General features: G+C 37.1%; 1 protein-coding gene across 1 annotated transcript; it reads left to right on the forward strand.

The window, feature by feature from the left end:
- LOC123524096 (histone deacetylase 3-like) lies at positions 1-26,110 on the forward strand. The gene is made up of 12 exons (XM_045302016.2): positions 1-160; positions 8,698-8,923; positions 9,535-9,616; positions 10,664-10,776; positions 16,834-16,967; positions 17,698-17,778; positions 18,715-18,788; positions 19,785-19,849; positions 20,477-20,625; positions 21,729-21,808; positions 23,031-23,191; positions 25,149-26,110. Exons 1-12 carry the CDS (start codon positions 100-102, stop codon positions 25,222-25,224), a joined length of 1,302 nt encoding a protein of 433 aa, XP_045157951.1. The 5' UTR covers positions 1-99; the 3' UTR covers positions 25,225-26,110.
- Positions 26,111-26,317: the final 207 nt, after the last annotated feature.

Raw genomic sequence — 26,317 nt, forward strand, 5'->3', positions numbered from 1 at the left:
GAAATAGTCACAACTCAGCTCTTCACCAAGGAGTCGGGGAAAAAAAGAAAAATGACCAAATTCTAAAATTGTTTGAATTTGACAAAATTTATCGACAGAATGCCTTCATCACCGATTGTAGCATATTCCTATGATCCAGATGTTGGAAATTTTCACTATGGTTAGGCTTTTATATTTTTTGATATTTCTGTTAACTTAATATAATTTTGTCTTTGTTCATAATTTTAGCTGAAATATTCCAGTAGGTAGGCTTGATTGTGTATCAGGGCGTTCAGTTGACCCGAGGTTCTTGGTTTTGACCCACAGAATTCGAGAAAAACTCATTTGACCCACACAGAAAATGCCCCATGCGTTGACTTGACCCGCGGAAATTTTCTTTAAATGTCTCGAGTTCGAAAGTTCTGCCCCTTGTCAATCAAAATCCTGGTGAATTTCAATATTGGTTGCTGCCACAAGTGGAAGTATGGCAGTAGGCTAAGTATCATACATTAGTAAGACAGATGTCGATCACGCTACCTGCCCCAACTGACAAGTGGTTATCTTGCAGTTTGTATTTAGGCAGTGGTTACGATTACGGTACCGTAATTCTAGCCGCCAGTTCTAGGATTACGGAAGTTCCGTATTCCTAGACAACCCTATCAGGATAGGGTAGGATTACGGAAGTATTTAAGAGGCATCAAATATATGTTGGGTTATGCATAAATGACATTGTAAACTTACTTATTTCACTATTATTTCGTGCTATCGATCCGCTGTTTTGGGTTAGAATAACCTTAATGGCGGCGATCATCTATGTTTTGTATATACCTACAATTCTTTCATCAAATCAACACAAATAGACTTAAATAAAATAGATAGGGTTATAAATAAAAAAATCAAAGTATAGAATATTTTTATACGCCCGTTTGAAAAACGTGACGTATTATGGGAACGCCCCTGGCGGGCGGGCAGGCGGGCGGGCGTGCGGCGTCCACAGTCCTTGTCCGGAGCATATCTTCTACATGCATGAAGGGATTTTGATGAAACTTGGCACAGTTGTTCACCATCATGAGACGGAGTGTCATGCGCAAGAACCAGGTCCCTAGGTCTAAGGTCGAGGTCACACTTAGAGGTCAAAGGTCAAATTCAAGAATGACTTTGTCCGGAGCATATCTTCTTCATGCATAGAGGGATTTTGATGAAAGTTGGCACAATTGTTCATCATCATGAGAAGGAGTGTCATGCGCAAGAACCAGGTCCCTAGGTCTAAGGTCAAGGTCACACTTAGAGGTCAAAGGATACAAGAATGAAAACTTTGTCCGGAGCATTTCTTCTTCATGCATAGAGGGATTTTGATATAACTTGGCACAAATGTTCACCACCATGAGGCGGAGTGTCATGCGCAAGAACCAGGTCTCTAGGTCTAAGGTCAAGGTCACACTTAGAGGTCAAAAGATACAAGAATGAAAACCTTGTCCGGAGCATGTCTTCTTCATGCATAGAGGGATTTTGATATAACTTGGCACAAATGTTCACCACCACGAGACGTAGTGTCATGCGCAAGAACCAGGTCCCTAGGTCTTAGGTCAAGGTCACACTTAGAGGCCAAAGGTCAGATACAAGAATGACTTTGTCCGAAGCATTTCTTCTTCATGCATTGAGGGATTTTGATGTAACTTGACACAATTATACACCATCATGAGACGAAGTGTCATGCGCAGTTCCCTTCTTTCGAATTACTTCCCTTTGTTGTTACTATAAATAGCTTATATTGTAACTTTTTCATTACTAGTCATAGGGAAAAATCAAGACCACTTTTCTGTAGTACAATATGCATAATACATCCAATTTTGAGGTGTATTTTGACCAGTCTCTACCTGGTAAAGATTTTTGTGAGGACTTACAATTTTTTTTTTGATTTTTTTTTTTTTTTTTTTTTTTTTTTAAGATTAACTTCCCTTAGTTGTTACTATAAATAACTTATATTGTAACTTTTTTATAATTGACCGTAGGGAAAAACCAAGACCACTTTTCTGTGGTACAACATAGATGTTACTTTCCAATTTTAGGTGTATTTTAAGGTATCTCTACCTGGTAAGGAGTTTTTTTGTGGACTTAGAAAAACAAAACACTTAGTTATTACTAAACAACCACAAAGTTAAAATTTCATTTGCAAATACAGGTGCTAGAGTAAAGAAATTTGCTGTGACGGGCGTATATTGTGACATTCTTGCACTCTTGTTTAAACCTAAATTTGACCCTCATATTTCTATAATATTTCCGCGCGCTGCCATTAATATAGCGTTTAAGATTATACTAACCTAAAATGGCGGACAGATAACACGAAAAAGTAAGGCAAGCATGAAAAATCGCTATTGTAATTAAGTGAAATAAGAAGTTTACAGCATCATTTCTGCATGTCCTAACATATATTTGATGCCTCTTAAATGTACTTCCGTAATCCTAGCCTATCCTCATAGGGTTGTCTAGGAATACGGAACTTCCGTAATCCTAGAATCGGAGGCTAGGATTACGGTACCATACCAGTAGCCACTGCCTTGTATTTATAAGTACAATAATGCCGGTCATTATCAAACAATGCGAAGAGCAGCCTATTATTGTGTTTGTACCACTTGTTAATTAGCCGTATACTGTATAGCCAACAGCTTATATTGTATACTATTGTTAGATGTCTTGCTGACTTAAAAAACTTATCTTATTACTGAACAACAAATTGGATTATTGAATTCAGTATTTTATGTGCTTGATACAATTATATGAGCTGGTCGGCCGTTACAATCTACAGCAAATTTATTATCATTCGGCCCAAATAATGAATGCAAGCAGTAGTAAACTTGAAACCCTTTATAATGCTATTTAATATACAGCGGTATTCGGTATAACCCTGTACGCTCTTGGCTCCCAAATTTTCCCAAGACCAGAATTTTTTTTAAAAATCCGCGCTTGCGGAAGAAATTTCTGTCACGTGTATTTTAACACCTTTTCGATGACAACTGTCAAAAATCAATAATTGTCTGCTAGCTTACTTGTTTGCGTAACGCCTTTGTTATACGTTGAATACAAGTAGGCATGTGACAATAAGGCAATCAGGACCGTGTCAAAATTAGATTGTTTGCATAACACGTGTGTAACATTGGTCTGTCAACTATCAAACCATTTGCACCAATTAAGCGGACGAAATGAAAATTTGAGTTAATGAAAAATAAAAAAGCATGCCCATTTTTGTAATAAAATGCAGCCAGTATTTCGTAATCATCCCATTCATGCATTGGAACTAAGAGTTTGTTTATTTTATCCATTTTCTATTTTAACAATCTTTAAAACTGTCTGCATTTTTTCTCTTTCTAATATAAATTTTTATTTATATTCCACGTGTTTAAAAACCCCTTCAGGTACACTATTGCATCATCTGTATTGCATTGATTGTACTGCACATGACTGCGCGCTTCTCACACAGTTTACATGTTTATTTCTGGGATTCAGAATTTCAACTTTCTTTTAGAATCACGACGAAATTGGAAGCTGACACAGCGTTATTATCTCTTTTTTCATATTTTCCAGTAGCATGCAATAACTATTATGGTAAATAAATGTCCCGTTTGTTCACATAGAATTTCTCATACAACATCAATCAGCGTTCAAAATACGTCTAATGCATTACGGGTGGGTGGGGTATTGCATATACGGTCAACCCGCATTATAAATTTAACCCCACTAGGTCCGCAGGTCTTGAACCTTGGACCCCAACGACAGCAGGGTTTTCCCGGACGCAGGTTTTCTGCGTCCCTGACGCGCTTTTACTGCTTTGAACGCGCATTTTTTAGTGCCTCTGCGTCCACTGGACCCGCAAAATCGGTCACGAAACTCCTTTGCACTGAAGCCTCCTTTGCGCAGATACCCATGTAAAATGCGCATTTTTTTTTTTACCACCAGGACCATCCTCGAATCATGGGTGCTCATTATACACAGGTATAGACGATTTTCCAACTTCAAAACCAGTTTTGTTGTACCGATGTTCGCCATTTTGGTAAAGGGAAACTACTCTCCACGCTAACTGTCACCGCTAATATCTAAGATTGCCGTTACGTTCCGTAAAAGATCGAATGGTTTATTTTTCTATTAAACAAAATTAATTTCATATAAATTTAAAGTATTTTGATGAAAAAATATTAAAATATCACAAAAATTATGATACTAATAAAGGATCGAGTATTATCTTTAACCGAGATCAAACTGTGAACAAAATAATTGACACGAGGTTACACGTTGATTTGTTGGTAATTACTGGCTATTTGGTCATAACAAAAAAAATATCACACCTTTTGTTATCGGTCTGAATTGAAAGCTCATGCCATTTTGAAAGATACCATTCTGAAATATTGAATCAGCTGCGATCTGAATTAAAAAGATACAAGTTCATTCGGTTTTAGGGTAAATTTTTATAGTAATAATGTCCATTTTCAAGATCAATAATTTGTGGACCCCCAAAAATTATAAGGGACCCTTAAATTAGCAGCCATGGGAGTCCATGGACTCCCAAATAAAACACCCGAGGGAAAACCCTGGACAGCGTTATAAAGGGGTCCCAGTGTATTTAATAAGCATCTAGGCTAATGAAAATGCAGCAGTGTTCCCAGGTAAACTTACCCCCTGAACCGGAAATCTGGGGGTTAATCAAAATTTTTGAGGGTATGAAAATTATCAAATAAAAATTTCCATACTAAGACAAACACATGGTTCAAAAGGTTACTACAATTTTTCTAAACTTAAGCACTAGTAGTGTAGTACTTGTAGACGGCTGGCACTCATCACCCAATTGTTGGGAAGTATCACTTGTTGTTTCACTCGATTGTTACGAAGCATCACTTGTTTTTTGTTATTTGCCATGAAGTCATGATTGCAACATTCTTGCAGACAAGAGAAATTAGATTGGTTACCATAAATTTAAAGTACTAATTGGTTTTCCGGGGTATTAAAATATAAACCCGTCTACATTTTTTTGACGTCACTGAGAAAACATCTGCAGTAAGCCAATCGATTCGCTTGGAACATATTATTTCCAATGTTTATCTTTAGCTCACCTGAGCCAAAGGCTGAGGGTAAGCTTTTGTGACAGCTCGATGTCCATCGTGCGTCGTGTGTCAACAATTTCTAAAAAAATCTTCTTCAAAACCACTGGGCAGATTTATACCAAACTTCACAGGAATGATCCTTGGGTTGCCCCCTTTCAAAATTGCCCAAAGAATTGAAATCCATGAAGAACTGTGGTTGCCATGGCAACCGAAAGGAAAAACTTTAAAAATCTTCTTGTCCAAAACCACAGGTCCTAGGGCTTTTGTATTTGGTATGTAGCATCATCTAGTGGTCCTCTACCAAGATTGTTCAAATTATCCCCCTAGGGTCAAATATGGCCCCGCCCTGGGGGTCACATGGTTTACATAGACTTATATAGGGAAAACTTTGAAAATCTTCTTGTCCAAAACCACAGGACCTAGGGCTTTGATATTTGGTATGTAGCATCATCTAGAGGTCCTCTACCAAGATTGTTCAAATTATCCCCCTAGGGTCAAATATGGCCCTGCACTGGGGGTCACATGGTTTATATAGACTTACATAGGGAAAAACTTTGAAAATCTTCTTGTCTTAAACTACAGGGCCTAGGGCTTTGATATTTTGTTTGTAGCATCATCTAGTGGTCCTCTACCAAAATTGTTCCAATTATCCCCCTAGGGTCAAATATAGTCCCGCCCAGGGGATCACATGTTTTATATAGACTTGTATAGGAAAAACTTTAAAAATCTTCTTGTCTGAAACCACAAGACCTAGGCCTTCGATATTTGGTATGTAGCATTGCCTTGTGGTTCTCTACTAAGATTGTTCAAATTATTATTATTATTATACCAGATTTATATAGCGTCCTTTTCATGATCAATTTATATTACCCTGGGGTGAAAAGAGGCCCTGCCCCGGGGATCCCTAGTTTTACATAGACTTATATAGGAAGAAAACTTTAAAATCTTCTTGTCTGAAACTGCAAGGCCTAGGCTTCTGATATGTTGCATTGCTTAATGGTCCTCTATCAAGATTATTCAAATTATGCCCCTGAGTTGAAAAGGGGGTCACAAGTTTTACATAGACTTACATAGGAAAAAAACTTCAAAAATCTTCTTGCCTGAAACTGCAAGGACTAGGCTTTTGATATTTGGTATGTTGCATTGCCTAGTGGTATACTACCAAAATTATTCAAATTATTACATAGACTTATATAAGAAAAGACTTTCTTTAAAAATCTTCTTGTCTGAAAGTTCAAGGCCTAAGCCTTTGATATTTTGTATGTATCATTGCCTAGTTGATCTCTAACAAGATTGTTCGAATTATGCCCCTGTGGTGAAAAGAGGACCCCCACCCCCCCGGTCACTTGTTATATAAGTTATATAGGAAAAAATACTTCAAAAAATTATCAGATCATATTTCCTAGACTGTTTAATTAAAATTACCTGATGACCCTAAGTGATAAGGGGTCACCTGACTGTGACCTTGACCTACTGACCTACTTTCTTGTTTATCCCCCCGCCAAAGGCGAAGGGGATATTAGAAATGCTCTCCGTCCGTCCATCCATGTGTCCGCAACGATCTTTGTCCGGAGCATAACTCCAAAAGTACTGGAGGGATTTTCTTCAAACTTCATACACTGATAGAACACATTGGGAGGAAGTGCAGTGTGCAAGAACAATAACTCTACCTTGCCTGTTTTTTGAGTTATTCCCCTTTATCATATTTTCTTAAAACATTTTGTCCGGAGCATAACTCCAAAAGTACTGGAGGGATTTTCTTCAAACTTCATACACTGATAGAACACATTGAGCGGAAGTGCAATGTGCAAGAACAATAACTCTACCTTGCCCTTTTTATTCCCCTTTATCATATTTTCTTTAAAAAATTTGTCCGGAGCATATCTTCTTCATGCATGGAGGGATTTTGATATATCTTGGCACAAATGTTTACCACCACGAGGCGGAGTGTCATGCGCAAGAACCAGGTCCCTAGGTCTAAGGTCAAGGTCACACTTAGCGGTCAAAGGATACAAGAATAAAAACCTTGTCCGGAGCATTTCTTTTTCATGCATAGAGGGATTTTGATATAACTTGGCACAAATGTTCACCACCACGAGATGGAGTGTCATGCGCAAGATCCAGGTCACTAGGCCTAAGGTCAAGGTCACACTTAGAGGCCAAAGGTCAGATACAAGAATGACTTTGTCCGAAGCATTTTTTCTTCATGCATGGAGGGATTTTGATGTAACTTGGCACAATTATACACCATCATGAGACAAAGTGTCATGCGCAGTTCCCTTGTTTAGAATTACTTCCCTTTGTTGTTACTTTAAATAGCTTTTATTGTAACTTTTTCATTACTAGTCGTAGGGAAAAAATCGAGACCACTATTCTGTAGTACAACAAGCATGCTAAATCCAATTTTGAGGTGTATTTTGACCAATCTCTACCTGATAAAGATTTTTGTGTGGACTTGCAATTTTTTTTTTTTTTTAAAGATTAACTTCCCTTAGTTGTTACTATAAATAACTTATATTGTAACATTTTTATAATTGACCCTAGGGAAAAAACAAGACCACTTTTCTGTGGTACAACATAGATGTTACTCTCCAGTTTTAGGTGTTTTTTATTAATTTTATTATATATAAGGTATCTCTACCTGGTGAGGAGTTTTTTGTGGACTTTAAAAAACAAAAGACTTACAATGATTACTAAACAACCACAAAATTAACATTCCTTTTGCAAATACAGCTGCTAAAGTAAAGAAATTTGCTTTGACGGGCATATATTGTGACATTCTGGCACTCTAGTTCCCAGTTAGCTTTCCATTCCTTCTTTTTACAGTAGCCATATAGAAAAGCATCATAGCTATACTGTTCATGAAAATTAATAAAATTTAGCAGTAAACCACCTCACTACTGACTTATTCTTTCTTCCACATCTTAAAACTCCTGATGCGGACCACATCCTTCAATTATAATATGCCCGGCGGGGGGATTAGCCATGTCTAACATGGCTCTTGTTGTTTAAGAGACAGCCTTGAAATTTGGATGACATGTACAGTTTTGCACACCGATCTTAAGACTGACTTTCAGTGACCATGAATGTGACCTACTGAACTACTTTCTTGTTTTTTAGCTCACCTGAGCCAAAGGCTCATGGTTAGCTTTTGTGACCGCTCAATGTCCGTCTGGCGAAAATAAAACTTGCAAAGGCACCAAACCATCAAATCAAAATCCCTAAAACACAGGTTTCCAGGCAATTGTAAAATTGGTTTCAATGCTGCTTTATTTAACATGCCCAAACTGGTTCAGCATTTGCATATACACACAAATTAATGAACATCACTTCAGCATCATACACATACAAAAATGCCTATGTAAAACATATATTTTGTTATATTTCCATTGGTATTTATCAATGAATTTCATTTAATAAGAATAAGAGATACAGTGTACATTGTACATTGTGTAATTTATTCAAAATCATCATGCACCATACCATCTTCAGCAAATCAAGAAAGATGAAGTGCTGAAGATAAATGATCAGTTAAAATTACTTTTCAGACTAGTTTAGTCTGAAATTCATCTTTTCTCATCAGCAAGATTCACATTCATGAATGCATTTTAACTTTGTTATTTAGGGCCAGGGCACCCAATGAAACCACAGAGAATTGCATTGACACACTGCCTTGTCATGCATTATAATTTACACAAGAAGATGCAAGTGTATCGGCCCTACAGAGCTTCAATGCACGACATGTGCAGATTTCACTCCGATGACTACATAGACTTCCTGATGAGAGTTTCTCCACAAAATGTACAGAACTTCACAAAACAGCTCAGTATGTTCAATGTGGGAGATGACTGGTAAGAAATCATTGTTTCAAGATAATATCCTATCTGATTCTGTATTATTTTCCGTATTAATATTTAAGTCCTCAAAAAATAGCCACTCTGTCGAAATTTTGAACTCATGAAATATGAGCCGTGCCATGAGAAAACCAACATAGTGGGTTTGCGACCAGCATGGATCCAGACCAGCCTGCGAATCCGCGCAGTCTGGTCAGGCTCCGTGCTGTTTGCTTTTAAAGCCTGTTGGAATTGGAGAAACTGTTAGCGAACAGCATGGATCCTGACCAGACTGCACGGATGCGCTGGCTGGTCTGGATCCATGCTGGTCGCAAAGCCACTATGGTGGTTTTCCCATGGCACAGCTCATATAATGATTTAACAGTATTGCTGTACAAAAGACGTAATGTGAACAAAGGCTGAGTGCCTTTAAGGACCATTTGTGTGTTTGAATTTAGTTATTTTGCCATTGTTGTGTGTTTTAACCTGTGAATACATAATGTGACTATATGGAAATAAAGACTTTTTATCTCTCGTATGTATAATGGTCTTTATATAGAGGTTTGGCTGTATATATATTTGATATTTTCATATATAGATATACATATACTGGCCTTTTATATTTTCAGCCCAGTGTTTGATGGGATATATGATTTTTGTTCCATGTATACAGGGGCGACTTTAGAGGGATCGGTCAAATTGAACAATAATGTGAGTCATTTTGCACACTATTATTATGATCTGACTGTAGTTTGTACCAGTCATCTGTGGATGGATGTCTGTTCAAATTTTTGTTGTGCATATTTCAAAACATATTTGACCTGCAGTCCTCAATTTTCATAAGAGCCGCACCATGAGAAAACCAACATAGTGCATTTGCGACTAGCATGGATTTAGACCAGCACAGTCTGGTCAGGATCCATGCTGTTCACTTTCAAAGCCTACTGCAATTAGAGAAACCGTTAGCGGACAGCATGGATCCTGACCAGACTACACGGGTGCGCAGGCTGGTCTTGATCCATGATGGTCGCAAATGCACTATGTTGGGTTTTCTCATGGTGCGGCTCAGTTTTTGCCTACAGTCCTCAAACATCATCATGGGATTCTTAGTCAGCATGATGTAAAGTTGTGTTTCTAAGATTCTGTTTGGGGTTTCACATAACAAGACCAGAGTTATGGCCCTTGTCTTATTCAAAGTATGGATTAAGCATTAAAAGTTTTTGTTGCATTTATGTGAGAAAATATTTGACAGTCACGAAACATATAGGAATATTATTCAGCATGAAAATTCGTGCACCTTGCGTTTTGTTTTGGAATTTCTCTCCAGACCAGAGTGATGGCTCTTGGCTCAAAGTCAAAAATAAAATATGCTTGAAGGGCATCAAAGTTTGTGTTGTATGCATACTCATACCCCCTCTCCCCCTCTCTCCTGTCTTTTTCCCATGACTCATACCTCCAACTCGGGGGTATTATCAAAGTTGCATTGTCCACAAGTAACATAAGACTTTACTGGATACAAGAAATAGAGGTGAACACATCTGTCAACTGTTGGATGGCAACTACAGAACATGTGAAATGTAAATGTGTTGTTAAAATATTAAGTTAATTATGCAATATAATATTTGTCCAGACAAGTTCTACTCAGTTCCAACAGGTGGATGCTGTGCCTGACTTGCAATGGATGATAGCAACCTGATCCAAAAAGCCGAACAGACATCAGTTACTTATGATTACAATAGAGTTTGTTGTGTGTTACAGGATTGTGATATAGCAGTGAACTGGTCAGGGGGATTACATCATGCCAAAAAGTTTGAAGCCTCAGGGTTTTGCTATGTTAACGATATAGTCATTGGTATCTTAGAATTATTGAAGTAAGTATAATACATGTATAATATTTATTGGCAGATAAAAAATCTCCTATATGTATTTATATTTAAATGACGTATCAGTGTCTGTTTGCATTCCTAGCAGCGATTCATAACGGAAGAACATACTTGTAATGGAAACTTCATCTGTATAGTGAAAGCTAATTTGAACTGAATCCTTTTTAGCTCACCTGTCACATAGTGACAAGGTGAGCTTTTGTGATCACACTTCGTCAGTCGTCAATCCGTCCGTCCGTGCGTGCTTCAACAGTTTCTTGTCTGCACGATAGTGGTTTCATTTATTTTATTTTAACCAAACTTGGACACAACTTGTATCACCATAAGATCACGGTTCCTTTCTTGAACTGGCAAGATCCCATTATGGGTTCCAGAGTTATGGCCCCTGAAAGGGCCAAAATTAGCTATTTTGACCTTGTCTGCACAATAGCAGCTTTATTTATGATTTGATTTTTACCAAACTTGCACACAACTTGTATCACCATAAGATCTCGGTTCCTTTCTTGAACTGGCCAGATCCCATTATGGGTTCCAGAGTTTTGGCCCATGATAGGGCCAAAATTAGCTATTTGACCTTGTCTGCACAATAGCAGCCTCATTTTTGATTTGAATTTAATCAAACTTGCACAAAACTTGTGTCACCATAAGATCTTGCTTCCTTTTTTGAACCGGCCAGATCCCTTAATGGGTTCCAGAGTTATGGCCCCTGAAAGGGCCAAAATTAGCTATTTTGACCTTGTCTGCACAATAGCAGCTTCATTTATGATTTGATTTTAACCAAACTTGCACACAACTTGTATCACCACAAGATCTTGCTTCCTTTCTTCAGCTGGCCAGATTCCATCATTGGTTCCAGAGACAGGCCCCTTGAAGGTCCAAATTTGGCTATTTTGGCTTTTGCAGCCATATAGAGACTTCATTTATGGTTTTATTTGATACAAACTTCAAAATATCTTTAACAACAATAAATCTTGGATTCCATGACAAATCAGATCCAATCATAGGTTCCAGTTATTTATATCAGATTACCTCCCCTGATTGTAATCAAAATGGATTTATATCAGTAAGTACTTACAGGACTTATTTGAAATTTCATTATTGTTATTAGTTGGACTGAGACAATCAGAGTAGATAACTATTGACTGATTTTATGTCAAATTACCTCCCTTTATTTCAAATTAAAATTGTTATATCTCCATAACTAATGAAGATACTGATCTGAAAATTCATTTATGTCAACAGATTTATTTGGTAGAGCCTTCTTTTGTCCACTTACAATATATATTTTTTTTTATTACTTCCCTTTTACGTTACTATAAATAACTTATTTTTAGTAACTTTTTTATTATTGGCCGTAGGGAAAACACGAGACCAGTTGTCTGTGGTACAACATGGATGGTACCTCCAATTTTTACTACTGTTTGCAGATCAAATTGCCCTTTCATCTTTTCTTAAATCGATAAACTTGTACCTTTACAGTGATACGAGTAAAAATTAGTGAATGAACTTGTTTACATAGGCTGCCTGACCGAGAAGGTGTTTAACTGGGTTGTAACAGATGTACTAGAAGTAATCTTCGTTTAAAATTTAAATGAATCTTGCCGCAATGCAAGCTACATTTAGGTATCGCGGATATGAAAAAAAGACACCCTCTTTTACATTACAGGCCTTTTTCTGCCTAAATTTCAGTACCTTTTGCTGCATACTTTTAAATAATGTACCTCATGTTTAGTGTTTTAACAATAATTATATTTTTACGTGACTGACTCGAGTTGTTGGATTCGCTCATCGTTGACTGAAGGGCATAAATTCACTTCCCGGAACCGACCATGCTTCCTTAATTGAAAAAAAAAGGCAATTTCTTACGGAATATGTGAGTCTTAGTCAAACTAATTTGACGCGATCCTAGGAAACAATTACGAGTAGTTTTCTCCACTTGAAAGTAATTGTCATCGCCAGATTTGGGTTTAAATGCTGATATTGTTGCGAATATAAGATAAATTCATATACAACTGACAGTTCCTGTGATATGCAGGCTCCATAACCTCAGATCCCCTTCCTAAATTCCAGTGTGTTTAGTTCTGCCCGTTGTTTTCTCGTTTAGGGCAAACCCTTTACTTTATCTGGGGACCAAACGGCGCTCTTCATGGAATTACACGCCTCAACACGTGTATCATTGAAGGTTCTACGTTCACCGCCATTTGAATACATCTACGGATATCTCTAAATTGTTTTTTAGCTCACCTGTCACATAGTGACAAGGTGAGCTTTTGTGATCGCGCAGCGTCCGTCGTCCGTGCGTAAACTTTTGCTTGTGACCACTCTAGAGGTCACATTTTTTGTGGGATCTTTATGAAAATTGGTCAGAATGTTCATCTTGATGATATCTAGGTCAGGTTCGAAACTGGGTCACGTGCCATCAAAAACTAGGTCAGTAGGTCTAAAAATAGAAAAACCTTGTGACCTCTCTAGAGGCCATATATTTCACAAGATCTTCATGAAAATTGGTCAAAATGTTCACCTTGATGATATCTAGGTCAAGTTCGAAACTGAGTCACGTGCCTTCAAAAACTAGGTCAGTAGGTTTAAAAATAGAAAAAACCTTGTGACCTCTCTTGAGGCCATATTTCTCAATGGATCTTCATGAAAATTGGTCAGAATGTTCACCTTGATGATATCTAGTTCAAGTTCGAAACTGGGTCCTGTGGCTTTAAAAACTAGGTCAGTAGGTCTAAAAATGGAAAAACCTTGTGACCTCTCTAGAGGCCATATTTCTCAATGGATCTTCATGAAAATTGGTCAGAATGTTCACCTTGATGATATCTAGGTCAAATTTGAAACTGGGTCACGTGCGGTCAAAAACTAGGTCAGTAGATCTAAAAAAAAAAACCTTCATGACCTTCTAGAGGCCATATTGTTCATGATCTTCATGAATAATTGGTCAGAATGTTCACCTACATGATATCTAGGTCAAGTTCGAAACTGGGACGAATTGGGTCAAAAATAGGTCAGTTAGGTCTAAAAATAGGAAAAACCTTGTGACCTCTTTAGAGGCCATATTTCCAATTATTTCAATGAAAATTGTTCAGATTTATCACTTGATGATATCTAGGTTCAAGTTCGAAATTGGTTCATCTTGGGCTTTTAAAAGTAGGTCAGTAGATCTAAAATTAGAAAACCTTTGTGCCTCTCAGAGGCCATATTTTTCATGAAATCTTCTGATATATTGGTCAGAAATGTTACCTTGATGATGTCTAGGTCAAGTTCAAACTGGGTTCACTGTGCCGTCAAAAATCTGGTCAGTTAGTCTAAATAGAAAAACCTTGTGACCTCCTAGAGGCCATATTTTGCACATGGTCTTCATGAAAATGGTCACGAATGTTCACCTGATGATATTAGGTCAATTTTCAAACTGGGTCAGTGGTGCGGTCAAAATACTAGGTCAGTAGTCGTAAAAATAAAAACCTTGTGACCTCTCTGAGGCCAATATTTTTCAGAGATCTTCATGAAATTGGTGAGAAGTTCACCTTTGAGATATCTAGGTCAAGTTTTAAAAGTGGGTCAGTACCTTTCCAAAAACTAAGTCATTAGGTTCAATTAATGTTTAAAAACCTTGTGACCTCTCAGAGGTCATATTTTGAATTGATCTTCATGAAAATTGGTCAGGAATTTTTATCTTGATGTATCGAGGACAACATGGTCACTATGTCAAAAACATTGGAATATTAACGACGTGGACATTCATTAACTACAGTTTGCAAACACAATGGTCATGTGGGGAGTCTCTAGTGGTGGCGATTTCAGGGACCATCATGGTCCTCTTGTTGTACTTTTGGCATGTGTAAATGTTGAGTTTCTGCTCCCGGGCCGAGGGCGTTGACGGAGCATTGCGATTCCTACCGTCTATGAAAGGCTCAATCAAGCCAAGCCTGCAACATTTTCATTTTTGTCGTGTTGAGCGGCCTGTGAAGTTTCCACTTTTTGCTATTTTACTAGTCCAAATAAATTTACTCAAGATGTTGAATATCGTTATATTTTTTGATTTCACTTGTTGATATCTCCTTTAGGTAGCACAATAATTATCAAAATGTAAATCGGTCTACCCGAGGTTATTATTTAGCCTATTCAAAAGTTGGATTCAATTCCTCATTAATTATGTAAAACGTTAACATTAAATTCCCCTTAACAACGATTTATATGTTGTAAGTATAATGTGTCAAGTTAGGTAAAGCCAATAACTTTACACCAATGGTGAACTTTACTATCCTCGATTATTTTGGTCCTTTTAGAGTGACCGTCACAAATTTTTATACATATATACAACAAACTAAACGTCGAATTATTTTGACTTATGTGAGTCTATAACTGGTTCTTTCCATGAACGAAGACAAGGCTTATCAACTGCATGTATGTACATAAATAACTGAAATAGTATTTAAAACGACTTCAAATAAATAGGCCTAGTAGATAAATTCACATACAAGTAGAAGCTAAACCCCACCAAAAAATAAAATAAAAAACTAAATCTATAATCATGGAGCTGGATTTGTGATAGTTAAGCTACGGAAGACTGCAGAAGTTTGAATATCAAATAAATCAGTTTTATGGATATGACAATTAGATCTACAAGTGTTGCGTAACTGGAAGGTTCATTGATATCTTTCTATAAAACCTTATATATCCTTGGGTGGATGGAAATTACGTCGATAATAATTGTCATAACAAACAAAAAAACACTGTTTTCATCTGAACGTAGTTGAAATATTCAACATCTACTTTTAAAACATATCCATTATCACCTTATTGCACTTTACAATGTATGCAAGTATAGGGTCAGAGCGTGCGCTTTGTGTGACGTAAAGATAAAGAAAAAAGTTTTACGACAAGGTGAATGAATAATTTCTTGCAGATGAGGCAGGGCAATGATAACAGGTGAGCGATATAGGGCCATCATGGCCCTCTTGTTTGGATTGTGTTTCAGTTTGTGAAACTTATTATCCTGAGAAGGACTAAATCTTTATCTGATAGGTAATGATGTATTACGTTTTAAATGGCTGCTGTATACAGTTGGCCTTGGTGACAGAGTGGTTAAGGTAGCTCATTCTGAGTTACTTGTCCTTACCTATGTGGGTTTGAAAACGATTGTGGGCTCATGAATTCGATCCACGGGTGAGGGGTATGTTCTTGATGACGATTTGATAAAAGAAAGGTCACTGAAATCATACGTCCTCCACCTCTGATTTATGTGGGGGAAGTTGGCAGTTTCTTGCAGAGAACAGGTTTGTACTGGATAGGATCCAGGAACACTATTAGGTCCTGCAGTTACATAACTGAAATACTGTTGAAAAAAAGGCGTAAAACCCAAAACAAACTGTTTACGTTTGTTTACCAGTTGCTTGGTACAGGTGACTGCTAAGGCAGGTTCATCTGTATAAATATACTGGACAGGTACTGGTATTTCAATCACAATTTCAGCTGTATCAAATCCAATTGGAAACAAAGAACTTGCCTTAAAGTCCTTGATCCAATAAGTCCTCGGCCAAGTTCGATATCTAGTCAAATCAGCCAAAGCACTTCGGAATTATGGCCCTTGAATTACTGAAAATCACTCAGGTCTTTGGGACATAAATGACTCCTATACTATTAATCATGTGAATAGTAGTGTATGAGTCATTGATGTCCCCAAGATTTAATCATGTCAGATGATTAGGCAGTTGAGGTCTTGGTGCATGGTTGACTCGTATACTACTACCGGTATTCAGATGATTAGGCAGTTGAGGTCTTGGTGCATGGTTGACTCGTATACTACTACCGGTATTCAGATGATTAGGCAGTTGAGGTCTTGGTGCATGGTTGACTCATATACTACTACCGGTATTCAGATGATTAGGCAGTTGAGGTCTTGGTGTATGGTTGACTCGTATACTACTACCGGTATTCAGATGATTAGGCAGTTGTGGGAGACATGCGCTTTTCTCAAAAGCAGCTCTAGTTTTGAACTGAAATTAAGGAATATTTATTATAAACATTATTTTTGTTTTACAGATATCACCCCCGTGTTCTATATATAGACATAGACATTCACCATGGTGATGGTGTACAGGAGGCATTCTATCTCACAGACAGGGTCATGACTGTCTCATTCCACAAATACGGCAACTACTTCTTTCCAGGAACAGGTACTTTCCAATTATTTTTGTCTAGTCAGTAAGTATAATACTTTTCTTTGCCATCTGCTTTTCTGTATAAAAGGATTGAATCATCATTCATGGCTTGTAGTTGTCAGATTCTAAACGAAACTGTAGCCTTCAAAATTCATATTTTTTACCACATGAGTGTGTTTAATTTCATTGGTGGTGTGAAACCTTTCAAAAGTTGAAGAGATCAAAGCACTGTAGTATTGTAGCAGAACTTATGATGTTTTAGAAAAAATGCTATATAGCATTCAGACTTTGAAGAATATGGGTCAGTATGCTAGCAGGTCTAAGTGATGATCATTTTCTGGATTATTGTATTTCACCATCATCTGAGTCAGGTCATTAGGGCTTTAATGGCAGAGTGGTTAAAGATCACTTTGCCCTCACCTGTGTGGATTCAAGCCCAGTTTGGGTTACATATGAGGAAGCCATCAGGCTGGCTTACAGAAGTAAAGTGTTCCTTGCCAGGTGCCCACTTGTACCAAAAATAAAGTCTGGGTCTTCCTCGACCATTTTAGCTGGAAAGTTGTCATATGACTATGTAGGTGTGACTTTAAACCCCCCAAAAAGCAAAAGGAAGTAGTTTATTATTTTGTTGCAATGGATTGTCGTGTTTTTTTTTTACCATTGTACATGATTCCAAGAAGAAATTTGTGTCTGTTAACGTCTCTGGCACTGTGTGCCATCAGTAACAAGATTATGTGTATTTCAGGTGATATGTATGAGCTAGGAGCAGAGTGTGGTAGATACTACTCATTGAATGTACCTCTCAGAGAAGGCATGGATGATCAAAGTAAGATACTCTTAAATAACGTAGTTATTCCAGACTTCAGTTAGATTGAAAATGTCATGTATATTTGTAAATATGCCAGTGTCAGTACTGCAGTTAGGGACAAAAATGTTTATCTAATCAAACGTATCTGCAAAATATCCAGCTCATTTCCGTCTAGTCATTGCAGTAACTAATTGAATGATTCAATACAACTGTGCGAAATAGGGGAATACCCCATATATCTGTATCACTTACCGGATTTTTTGCTCTTGTAAAACAGTACCCTTAAGAGGGTTTAGACTTGGCATACACAGTACGGATTTAAAGCAACTTGAAAAGCCACTGTATCGTTGTCAGCAATATTTTTTTACCGTATTAAATACCATTAACAAACAAGTGAATAGGAACCACAATTTTTGAGGTTGGCAGAAGTTTTGCTTACAGTTTAATAAGATCAAGAACACTTAGTACATTTAAGCCATGTAACCAAAGCTAATGATGTGAAGCTCTTTTGAACATAAAGCATGATTTAACTCTTAGCCTGCTGCATGCGAATTTAACAGCCTTTGCAAACAGCTTGGAACCAGATCAGACGCCGATAAATCGGCGTCTGATCAGGTTCCAAGCTGTTTGCTACTCTGACAATATTTCTTCCAACTTTGGAGCAAATTGAATGAACTTTACAATTTTAGCAGACGACATTTCCAGCAGACGACAATTTATCTAGCATGCTAAGGGTTAAAAATAGTTTTAAACGCCTTTGATCCAGAGGTCTCACCCTTGCTATGACAGAGTAAATAAGTTTTTATTGTCTGCTGAGAAGTTAGCACTTTACAGTTACTGGGTTTTGGTCTGACACCATCGATATGTAAAAAGATTATTTTAAGTTATCTGAAATCTGATATAACGGTGTAATTTTATAATCAGAGGTATTAAACAGTTTGATTTTTCTTACAGTGTACATGCATGTGTTCAAGCCAACTATACAGCAGGTCATAGAATTTTACAGACCTTCAGTTATTGTCCTGCAGGTAAATAAACATACAAATGTCTCTCTGGTTTCATTGTAAGAAATGTCAAGACAAACTATATGAAAATTTTGATAAAAGCTTATAATTCTTCTCTGTCCAATTGAAACTTAAACTTTTGTGCCCCCGCCCTGTGTCAGTCTTCGTCAACAATTTTACTTTTAACACTCTAGAGGTATCAATATTTTCCCAATCTTCAGTCATATTTATAAACATGTAAGACCTGACTTATGACCAAATCAGTCATGTCTGAATATGTAAAACCTGACTTATTTCTAAGCTAGTCATATGTCCGAGTATCTAGAACCTGATTTATTTCTAAGCTAGTCATAAGTCCGAGTATCTAGAACCTGATTTATTTCTAAGCTAGTCATATGTCCGAGTATCTAGAACCTGTCTATTTGATAGACGACATTGTGTCTGAAATCATTAGTCCTCCACCTCTGATCATTCATGTGGGGAAGTTGGCAGTTACTTGCGGAGAATAGGTTTGTACTGGTACAGAATCCAGGAACACTGGTTAGGTTAACTGCCCGCCGTTACATGACTGAAATACTGTTGAAAAATGGCGTTAAACCCAAAACAAAAATTTCTAAGCTAGTCATATGTCCGAGTATCTAGAACCTGATTTATTTCTAAGCTAGTCATAAGTCCGAGTATCTAGAACCTGATTTATTTCTAAGCTAGTCATATGTCTGAGTATCTAGAACCTGATTTATGGCTAAGACAGTAATATGTCGGCATGTATAAAACTGGACTTATTTCTGAGACAGTCATATGTCCGAGTAAATAAAATCTGACTTGTGTCCGAATCAGTCAAATGTTTGAGTATGTAAAATCAGATTGTCAGAAGGTCACATGAGAATATTGTTCTCATGTTATGATGTTTGAATATTTTTTTTCTTCAGACAAATGTGTGTTAAAACCTGACCTGTTCTGTAATTATACATACATGTACCAGACAGGAACTTGAGGCGTTTTTTTTTTCATGTATTTCAGTGTGGTGCAGATTCTTTAGGCAGTGACAGACTGGGTTGCTTTAACCTTAGTATAAAAGGACACGGGTAAAGTTTTATGTATTGATTCATTTTCAGCTAGTGAAATTTCAGTTTCATGTTATAATTTCTTGAAACATGTACAAAGATACCAACTGCTGTCTTACACTGTGTCATCACAATGAATAATACAAATAAAGTCAGTGTAGAAATGCTGGAAGCCTGGAGCACTTCTACAGCTACATAATGCAGGCACCCGCAAAGTGACATTGTATTGAAAAGATGTAACAGAGAGTGGACAAATAAACATCAATAAAATACATTTATCTTTTCATAATAAGAATAATGTAAAGAGGCAAATTTACATTTTACATCTTATGAGTGCAAGTAGGGACAGGACTTTGTCATATTGTATATATGCTTGTTTTATATGCTTGTTTGGTTTGCTGAATAAACTACGAGATTCTCCTGTAATATGTCCCTGAAATGGGACTTATGTGATCACCTGTGGTGGGCGGGCGGCATCCAGTGAAGTTGTCCTCTCTGTAAGTTCAGCAGCCTTTATCCAGTATTCACAAATCACAATATTTATTAACATATTACCTTCAGTTTTGGTCACCAACAATCCCTGTGGCTTCTGCAGATGTCAGTGTATTATCCCTATATTGTTACTGTTTTCTGTACTGTGATTTGCAGGGAGTGTGTGAAAGTTGTAAAAGAGTATGGTTTACCCCTGTTGGTACTGGGAGGTGGAGGTTATACCAAGAGGAACGTGGCTAGATGCTGGACGTACGAGACGGGGGTTATACTCAATGAAGAGATAAGCAATGAAATTCCTTATAATGGTAAGAAATGGTACCAGTATCCAAGTTAACCGTAACCCTGCTAAATTTCTAAATTGGACTGGTCTATCATTCAATTTGGGCAGTACCATATATTATTCGAAAGGGTGTTCACGGAAAATTTCCTGACGGAATAGCGAACAGTGCTGACCATGATCAGCCGGCACGGATGTGCAGGGTGGTCTTGGTCTGCACTGGTGGCAAAGGCAGAATCACTTGCTGCCAGCAGGCTAAAGGTTAAACTGTTTATGATTAGAACCTTTTTGTATATGTTTTTTCTTTTCAGTTTTAACTTAGTTACGCAATGGAAGCAATGCAATGCATTTCTGTAGTAAAGTGTTGAAAGATTCTGTTGTTCAGATATCAAATAGCTCTGCTAAAGGTGTTTTTTTCAGGTCCACTGCCAGAAACTTTGGTTATCAGAAATTTCTTTTCATTGTTTGTCTTCTTATGGATATGGGATTTGATTGTTTTTTGGGTTTTAGCACCTTTATTCAGTAGTATTTCAGTTATATAATGGCAAGCAAGTTTCTGGGTTATGTACCAATACTAATCTATTCTCCACAAGTAACTGTTACCTTCTCCATATGAACTAGAGGTGACAGACGCATGATTTCAGACACAACATTTTTGAAAATTTAGGTTAATCACTCCATTTTGAAATGGGATTCATTTGCACACTTGACATATGAATTTGTTAGAAATAAGCAGTTGTCTCCCTTTTATCAAGTTTGACGTAGCAGGAATGTTATAAAGCCATTACATAAAAATGATAATACACTAGTGTAATAAAGCTTTGACGTCGACGATGTTTACAATGTAGGAGACGTTGGTCAAATTGACTTGTTTATAATAGTTAAAGAAAGTAGAATTTTTGATGTTTCGTCAGGAAAAGCTAACATGTGATAAAAAGAATATTACATTTGTGATTTTCCACATTGAATTTATTAAACTTTTTTAATAAAATTGGTAAAATGCTCGACAGAGCCTCGCGTTTTATTATTTTATTCAACTTGTTTAATAAATTCAATATCAAAAGACACTCATGTAATATCCTCTATCTATATAATTTAAAAAACTGCTATTGTTGTGGTTTTTGCCTTCAGAGTATCTGGAATACTTTGCACCAGATTTTACACTGCATCCAGATATCTCAACAAAGCAGGAAAATCAGAACACAAAACAGGTAAATACATGTACATTTGTATTCAAAAATCTCTTAATATCTGAATTTTTTAAACCTTATTACAGTTAATGTAATTATTTCTCTATGATTTGTATATTTTAAATTGCATTGTCATACAGCTTCTGGGTCATCATTCAATAATCTGATTTTTATGCCCCGGAAGGGAGGCATAATAGTTTTCAACTGTCCGTCCGTTAGTTTGTTTGTTTGTTCGTTCGTCACAACGTTAACTTTTTGCATGAAGCCACTTTACTCGCGAACCACTGCACCCAGGACCTTCAAACTTCACGTGCTGATAGTACTTATTGAGTACACAACCCCTACTGACTTTGGGGTCACCAGGTCAAAGGTCAAGGTCACAGGGGCCAACGTTTACTTTTTGCATGAAGGCACTTTACTCGCGAACCACTGCACCCAGGACCTTCAAACTTTGCATGCTGATAGTACTTTATGAGTACACCACCCCTACTGACTTTAAGGTCACCAGTTCAAAGGTCAAGGCCACAGGGGCCAACGTTAACTTTTTGTGAAGGCACTTTACTCACGAACCACTTCACCCAGGACCTTCAAACTTCACATGCTGATAGTACTTATTGAGTACACCACCCCTACTGACTTTGGGGTCACCAGGTCAAAGGTCAAGGTGCTGCGGGGGCATTTGTCACCATTAGTGACAGCTCTTGTTTTGTTTTGTTTAATGTGCATTTAACAAAAATGCATGTTTGTGTTTATGAGCAAGAGAGAAGTTATACAGAGGTCTGTGATTACTTACTCTTGCCATTAGATGCCCAGATATCTGGAATGTTTTAATGATTTGAGCACAGCTGTGCAAAAACCAGTGTTAGAGCTTTGCTACCAGGAAGGATCCAGATCAGTACCCATCCTTACTGTTGGTTTATCCTCACATCCCTACCATTGGTTTATCCTAACATCCCTACTGTTGGTTTATCCTAACATCCTGACTGTTTGTCACTTTCAGCAGTAGTATGCAGGTGATAACTGAACAGTATGGATCAAGATCAGATTGCAGGGATGTGCAGGCTGATCTAGATTCATGCTGGTCGCAAGGCCCTAATGTTGATTTTCACACAGTCACACTCATTTCTTCTTTTGTTTTTGGTACATCAAGATTACTGCAGTGAAGTTTTTCTGAAGCAACTGTACATGTATTTGTTGTCAGTACATCACAGCCTATTTTTCATGATTTCTAACATACTTTCAGTACATTGAGAGTCTGAAACAGATGGTAAGCGAGAACTTGAAGCAGCTGGCCTGCTCTCCGAGTGTAGAAATGCAGGATATACCACCTGATCTACTGTCCCTAGAAAACACAGAGGAACCTAACCCCGATATTCTTAATAACCAGGCAGATGTGGATAAACGGTAGGTCAATTGTACTTTATAAGTTTATACTATTGTAGGTAGAGACTGTGTTGTTGATGAAAGGTAAATGGTTTTTGGCCACAAATAATCAGCCTTGTTTGGATTGAAAACTAACTTTAAACAGGTCTTTTTGAAAATGTCTTACCTTATCCTGTTACAAGTTATGAGGAGATTGATTTAGATAAAAGATGTTATATTTTACATTGTCTGACAACTAGGAGGAATTACACCAAACTTTATTAAAGTAAACACTACAAAGATTAGTTGTGCGTGTCATTTTGGTTCAGTCATTTACAGCAGCGTTATTGCTCTTTGTTCGTCAAATTTTAAATTCTATGATGTCTATGGTACTTCTTCTCTACCACTTGCTGAATTCCACTAAACTTTACAGGAGCGGTTTGTGCCAAGCATAGTTTTGTATGTTGTCGGAATGTTGTGATATTCACTTGAGTTATGGCAATTAATTTGTGGCATTTTATGATGTCTGTTAGTTGTGGGGGGAGACAGTCTAGTTTTCTTTGTGTTGTCAACATTTTATCACAGATGAATAATTCAACAAGCATTTAGCATATTCCCATAAGAATTCCATCTGTAAATTGCAATAACAGAGCATTTACAATCTGCATTCTATGCTCAGAGACTTTTTTGTCATCCTTTGAGTATAACTGGTATGGTAGGGTGTAGCTTGTCTCAGTAGAAACATAATAATCATCTTGTACTTTTCATTTCTCTATTGCAATGAAGTTTTTATAAAGCATGATGATTGTTGTATGAATCCAGGCAAGGTTTTTTAGCGCTACTTCAAAGAATAGGTAGAGCACTCTCCTGGTTGTCAGCATTGGCATCTGCTTCTGTGTCTGGGATTGGTTAAGTTTCTAGCTTTACTATTTGAAGACTAGGTAGAGCTGTTGCACTCATCAATTTGTTTGCATATGTGTCAGCATCCATGGTTAAGTTTTTGAATGTAAAGTTGGTATCTCAATAACCACTTCTTGGAAAGGATTGAAACTTCAGACACGTGTTCACTGTGATGATCTTACTTGCATTGAATAGCTTTTTGCATATTTTACAAAGTTATGACCCTTTTTTGCAAATTTTTTTTGTTAAGGTTTTGTGTGTGAATAGGTATCTCAGTAACCACAAGCCGGAATGGGTTGAAATTTCACACACTTGTTCACTGTTTTGATCAGACATGCATTGCACAGTCTTTCTTGTATTTTTACAAAGTTATGTCCCTTTTTCAACTTAAAATTTTGGGTGAAAGTTTTGTGTGTAAACTGGTGTCTCAGTAACCACTTGTGGGAATAGATGGAAACTACACACTGTTTCGCTGTGATGATCAGACCTGCTGTGCACAGCTTCCTTAACTTTATTCTACTTTTTACCAAGTTAAGCCCCTTATTATGTCTCCCACCACACAGTGGTGTGGGAGACATATTGATTTACTCCTGTCTGTGTGTGTCCATCTGTGTTTCTGTCACAAATCTTGTCCGCACTCTTTAAGTCGAACATTTCTCATTCGATCTTCACCAAACTTGAACCAAATGTTTTTGACCATGACTCCTGGGCCAAGTTCATTAACTAGCCAAATTGCCCAAGGCACTTCAGAATTATGGCCCTTGAATTACCCCAAATCAGCCTTTTAACTCTTCAAAGGTATATTTGTAGTGAGTAAACAGTATATAAAGACTGACTTACTATTTAGATGATTAGGCAGTTGTGGGAGACATGTGCTTTTCTCAAAAGCAGTTCAAGTTTGACTGTTGATTTCCATTAATTTAACTTTTCTAGTACCAAGGCTTTAGAAGTCAAACATTGCTGTCATGTTACATCTATTGTTTTATTAGAAATTAATTTTTTTTGTTTCAAGAAATCATAGGGTCAGAATAATAGTGCCTGTTCGTATGATTTAGAGGAAATATTTTTCTATGAATAATAAAGTTTTTTATTTTTCCAGGATTGAGGCAAACAATGAATATTATGATGGTGACAAAGACAATGACAAGGAAAATGATGCATTTATTGAAGTGTGATGAAAGGACATCCTAGCTTTAGATCAGGAACACAGTACTTTAGGCAGCAGTGGTTGTACATATAACACAGCAGACAGCGGTTAACAAGGCTCCTGGGGGAAATGTGATAGCAGTGTTAAGTGTTTAAGGACAGTTGACTGTTTGGTGGACTGATGTGACAGAGTGTGAAATAACATGGATGTACTGTATTTATGTGGTGCAGTCTGGTGCAATACACTGTTCAGAACATCTGCAGCAGGTGTTCTATTGTCAGAATATCAGTTTAAATGTGACATACAATGTAATTTTATGGAATATAACTCCATAATTCAACACAGTAAAGATACATGTCAGGGAATGATGCGATATGAAAGTTGTGTAAAAATCTCCAGAAAGAGGTGATGGTAGCACAGAATGTGTTCTTTTAAATGTTAGCATTGTTAATTTAAGGGGTCATCTGTTTAAGATATAGTCTCTACCGTGGTCATACTGCATTATCTTGTGTAATGCCTTTATCTGGAATATGTTTAGTATACAGGCAGTTCTAGATATTGTTCACTTTTTTGTAAACACAATTTTAACCCCATCAAAGAATTATTTTATATTTTTTATTGTGTCTTTTCCAAGGTTTAAACTGATTCAGAGGTCAACTTCTGTTTTGCCTGGGTAGAGGTCAGCTTCTGTTTTGCCTGGGTAGATATGTTAAGGACAGAAAACAGATCTTATTCATTGTAGTGGCATTTATTGTATACTTTTGTTATGAAATAGTTTTGTGTCTGCATGTAAGTCTGTAAAATAATAGTATATACATAACTGTAGCTCGATTTATTTTCTGATAGAACTTGCTACACTTTTTCAGTACTGCATGAATCTCTTCCTCTATATAATAAATAAACCGGAGAATCTACTGGTTTTGTTCACACTTGCTAACTAAAATGGGTGCTGCTGAGTGAAAATCAACATTAGGACTTTGTGAATCTGATTTCGGTTCTACACTGTTCACTTATCAAGTGAATACAAGTGCTGAAATTAATAAAACAAATAATATAGATCTGGGTATATATGATGAGACTCAGTATAGATGTACACGGATCTGTATCTTGGCTCGTCCAAA

Source organism: Mercenaria mercenaria, chromosome 3 (assembly GCF_021730395.1).
Source record: "Mercenaria mercenaria strain notata chromosome 3, MADL_Memer_1, whole genome shotgun sequence".
NCBI classification, from domain to species: Eukaryota; Metazoa; Mollusca; class Bivalvia; order Venerida; family Veneridae; genus Mercenaria; species Mercenaria mercenaria.

Excerpts from the sequence above, each read along its gene's own strand:
- LOC123524096 (XM_045302016.2), top strand. The coding sequence starts at position 100 with ATGCCTTCATCACCGATTGTAGCATATTCCTATGATCCAGATGTTGGA. Across the intron at positions 9,617-10,663 it reads CGGTCAAATTGAACAATAAT|GATTGTGATATAGCAGTGAA; the intron begins GTGAGTCATTTT and ends TGTGTGTTACAG. Across the intron at positions 18,789-19,784 it reads CTTCAGTTATTGTCCTGCAG|TGTGGTGCAGATTCTTTAGG; the intron begins GTAAATAAACAT and ends CATGTATTTCAG.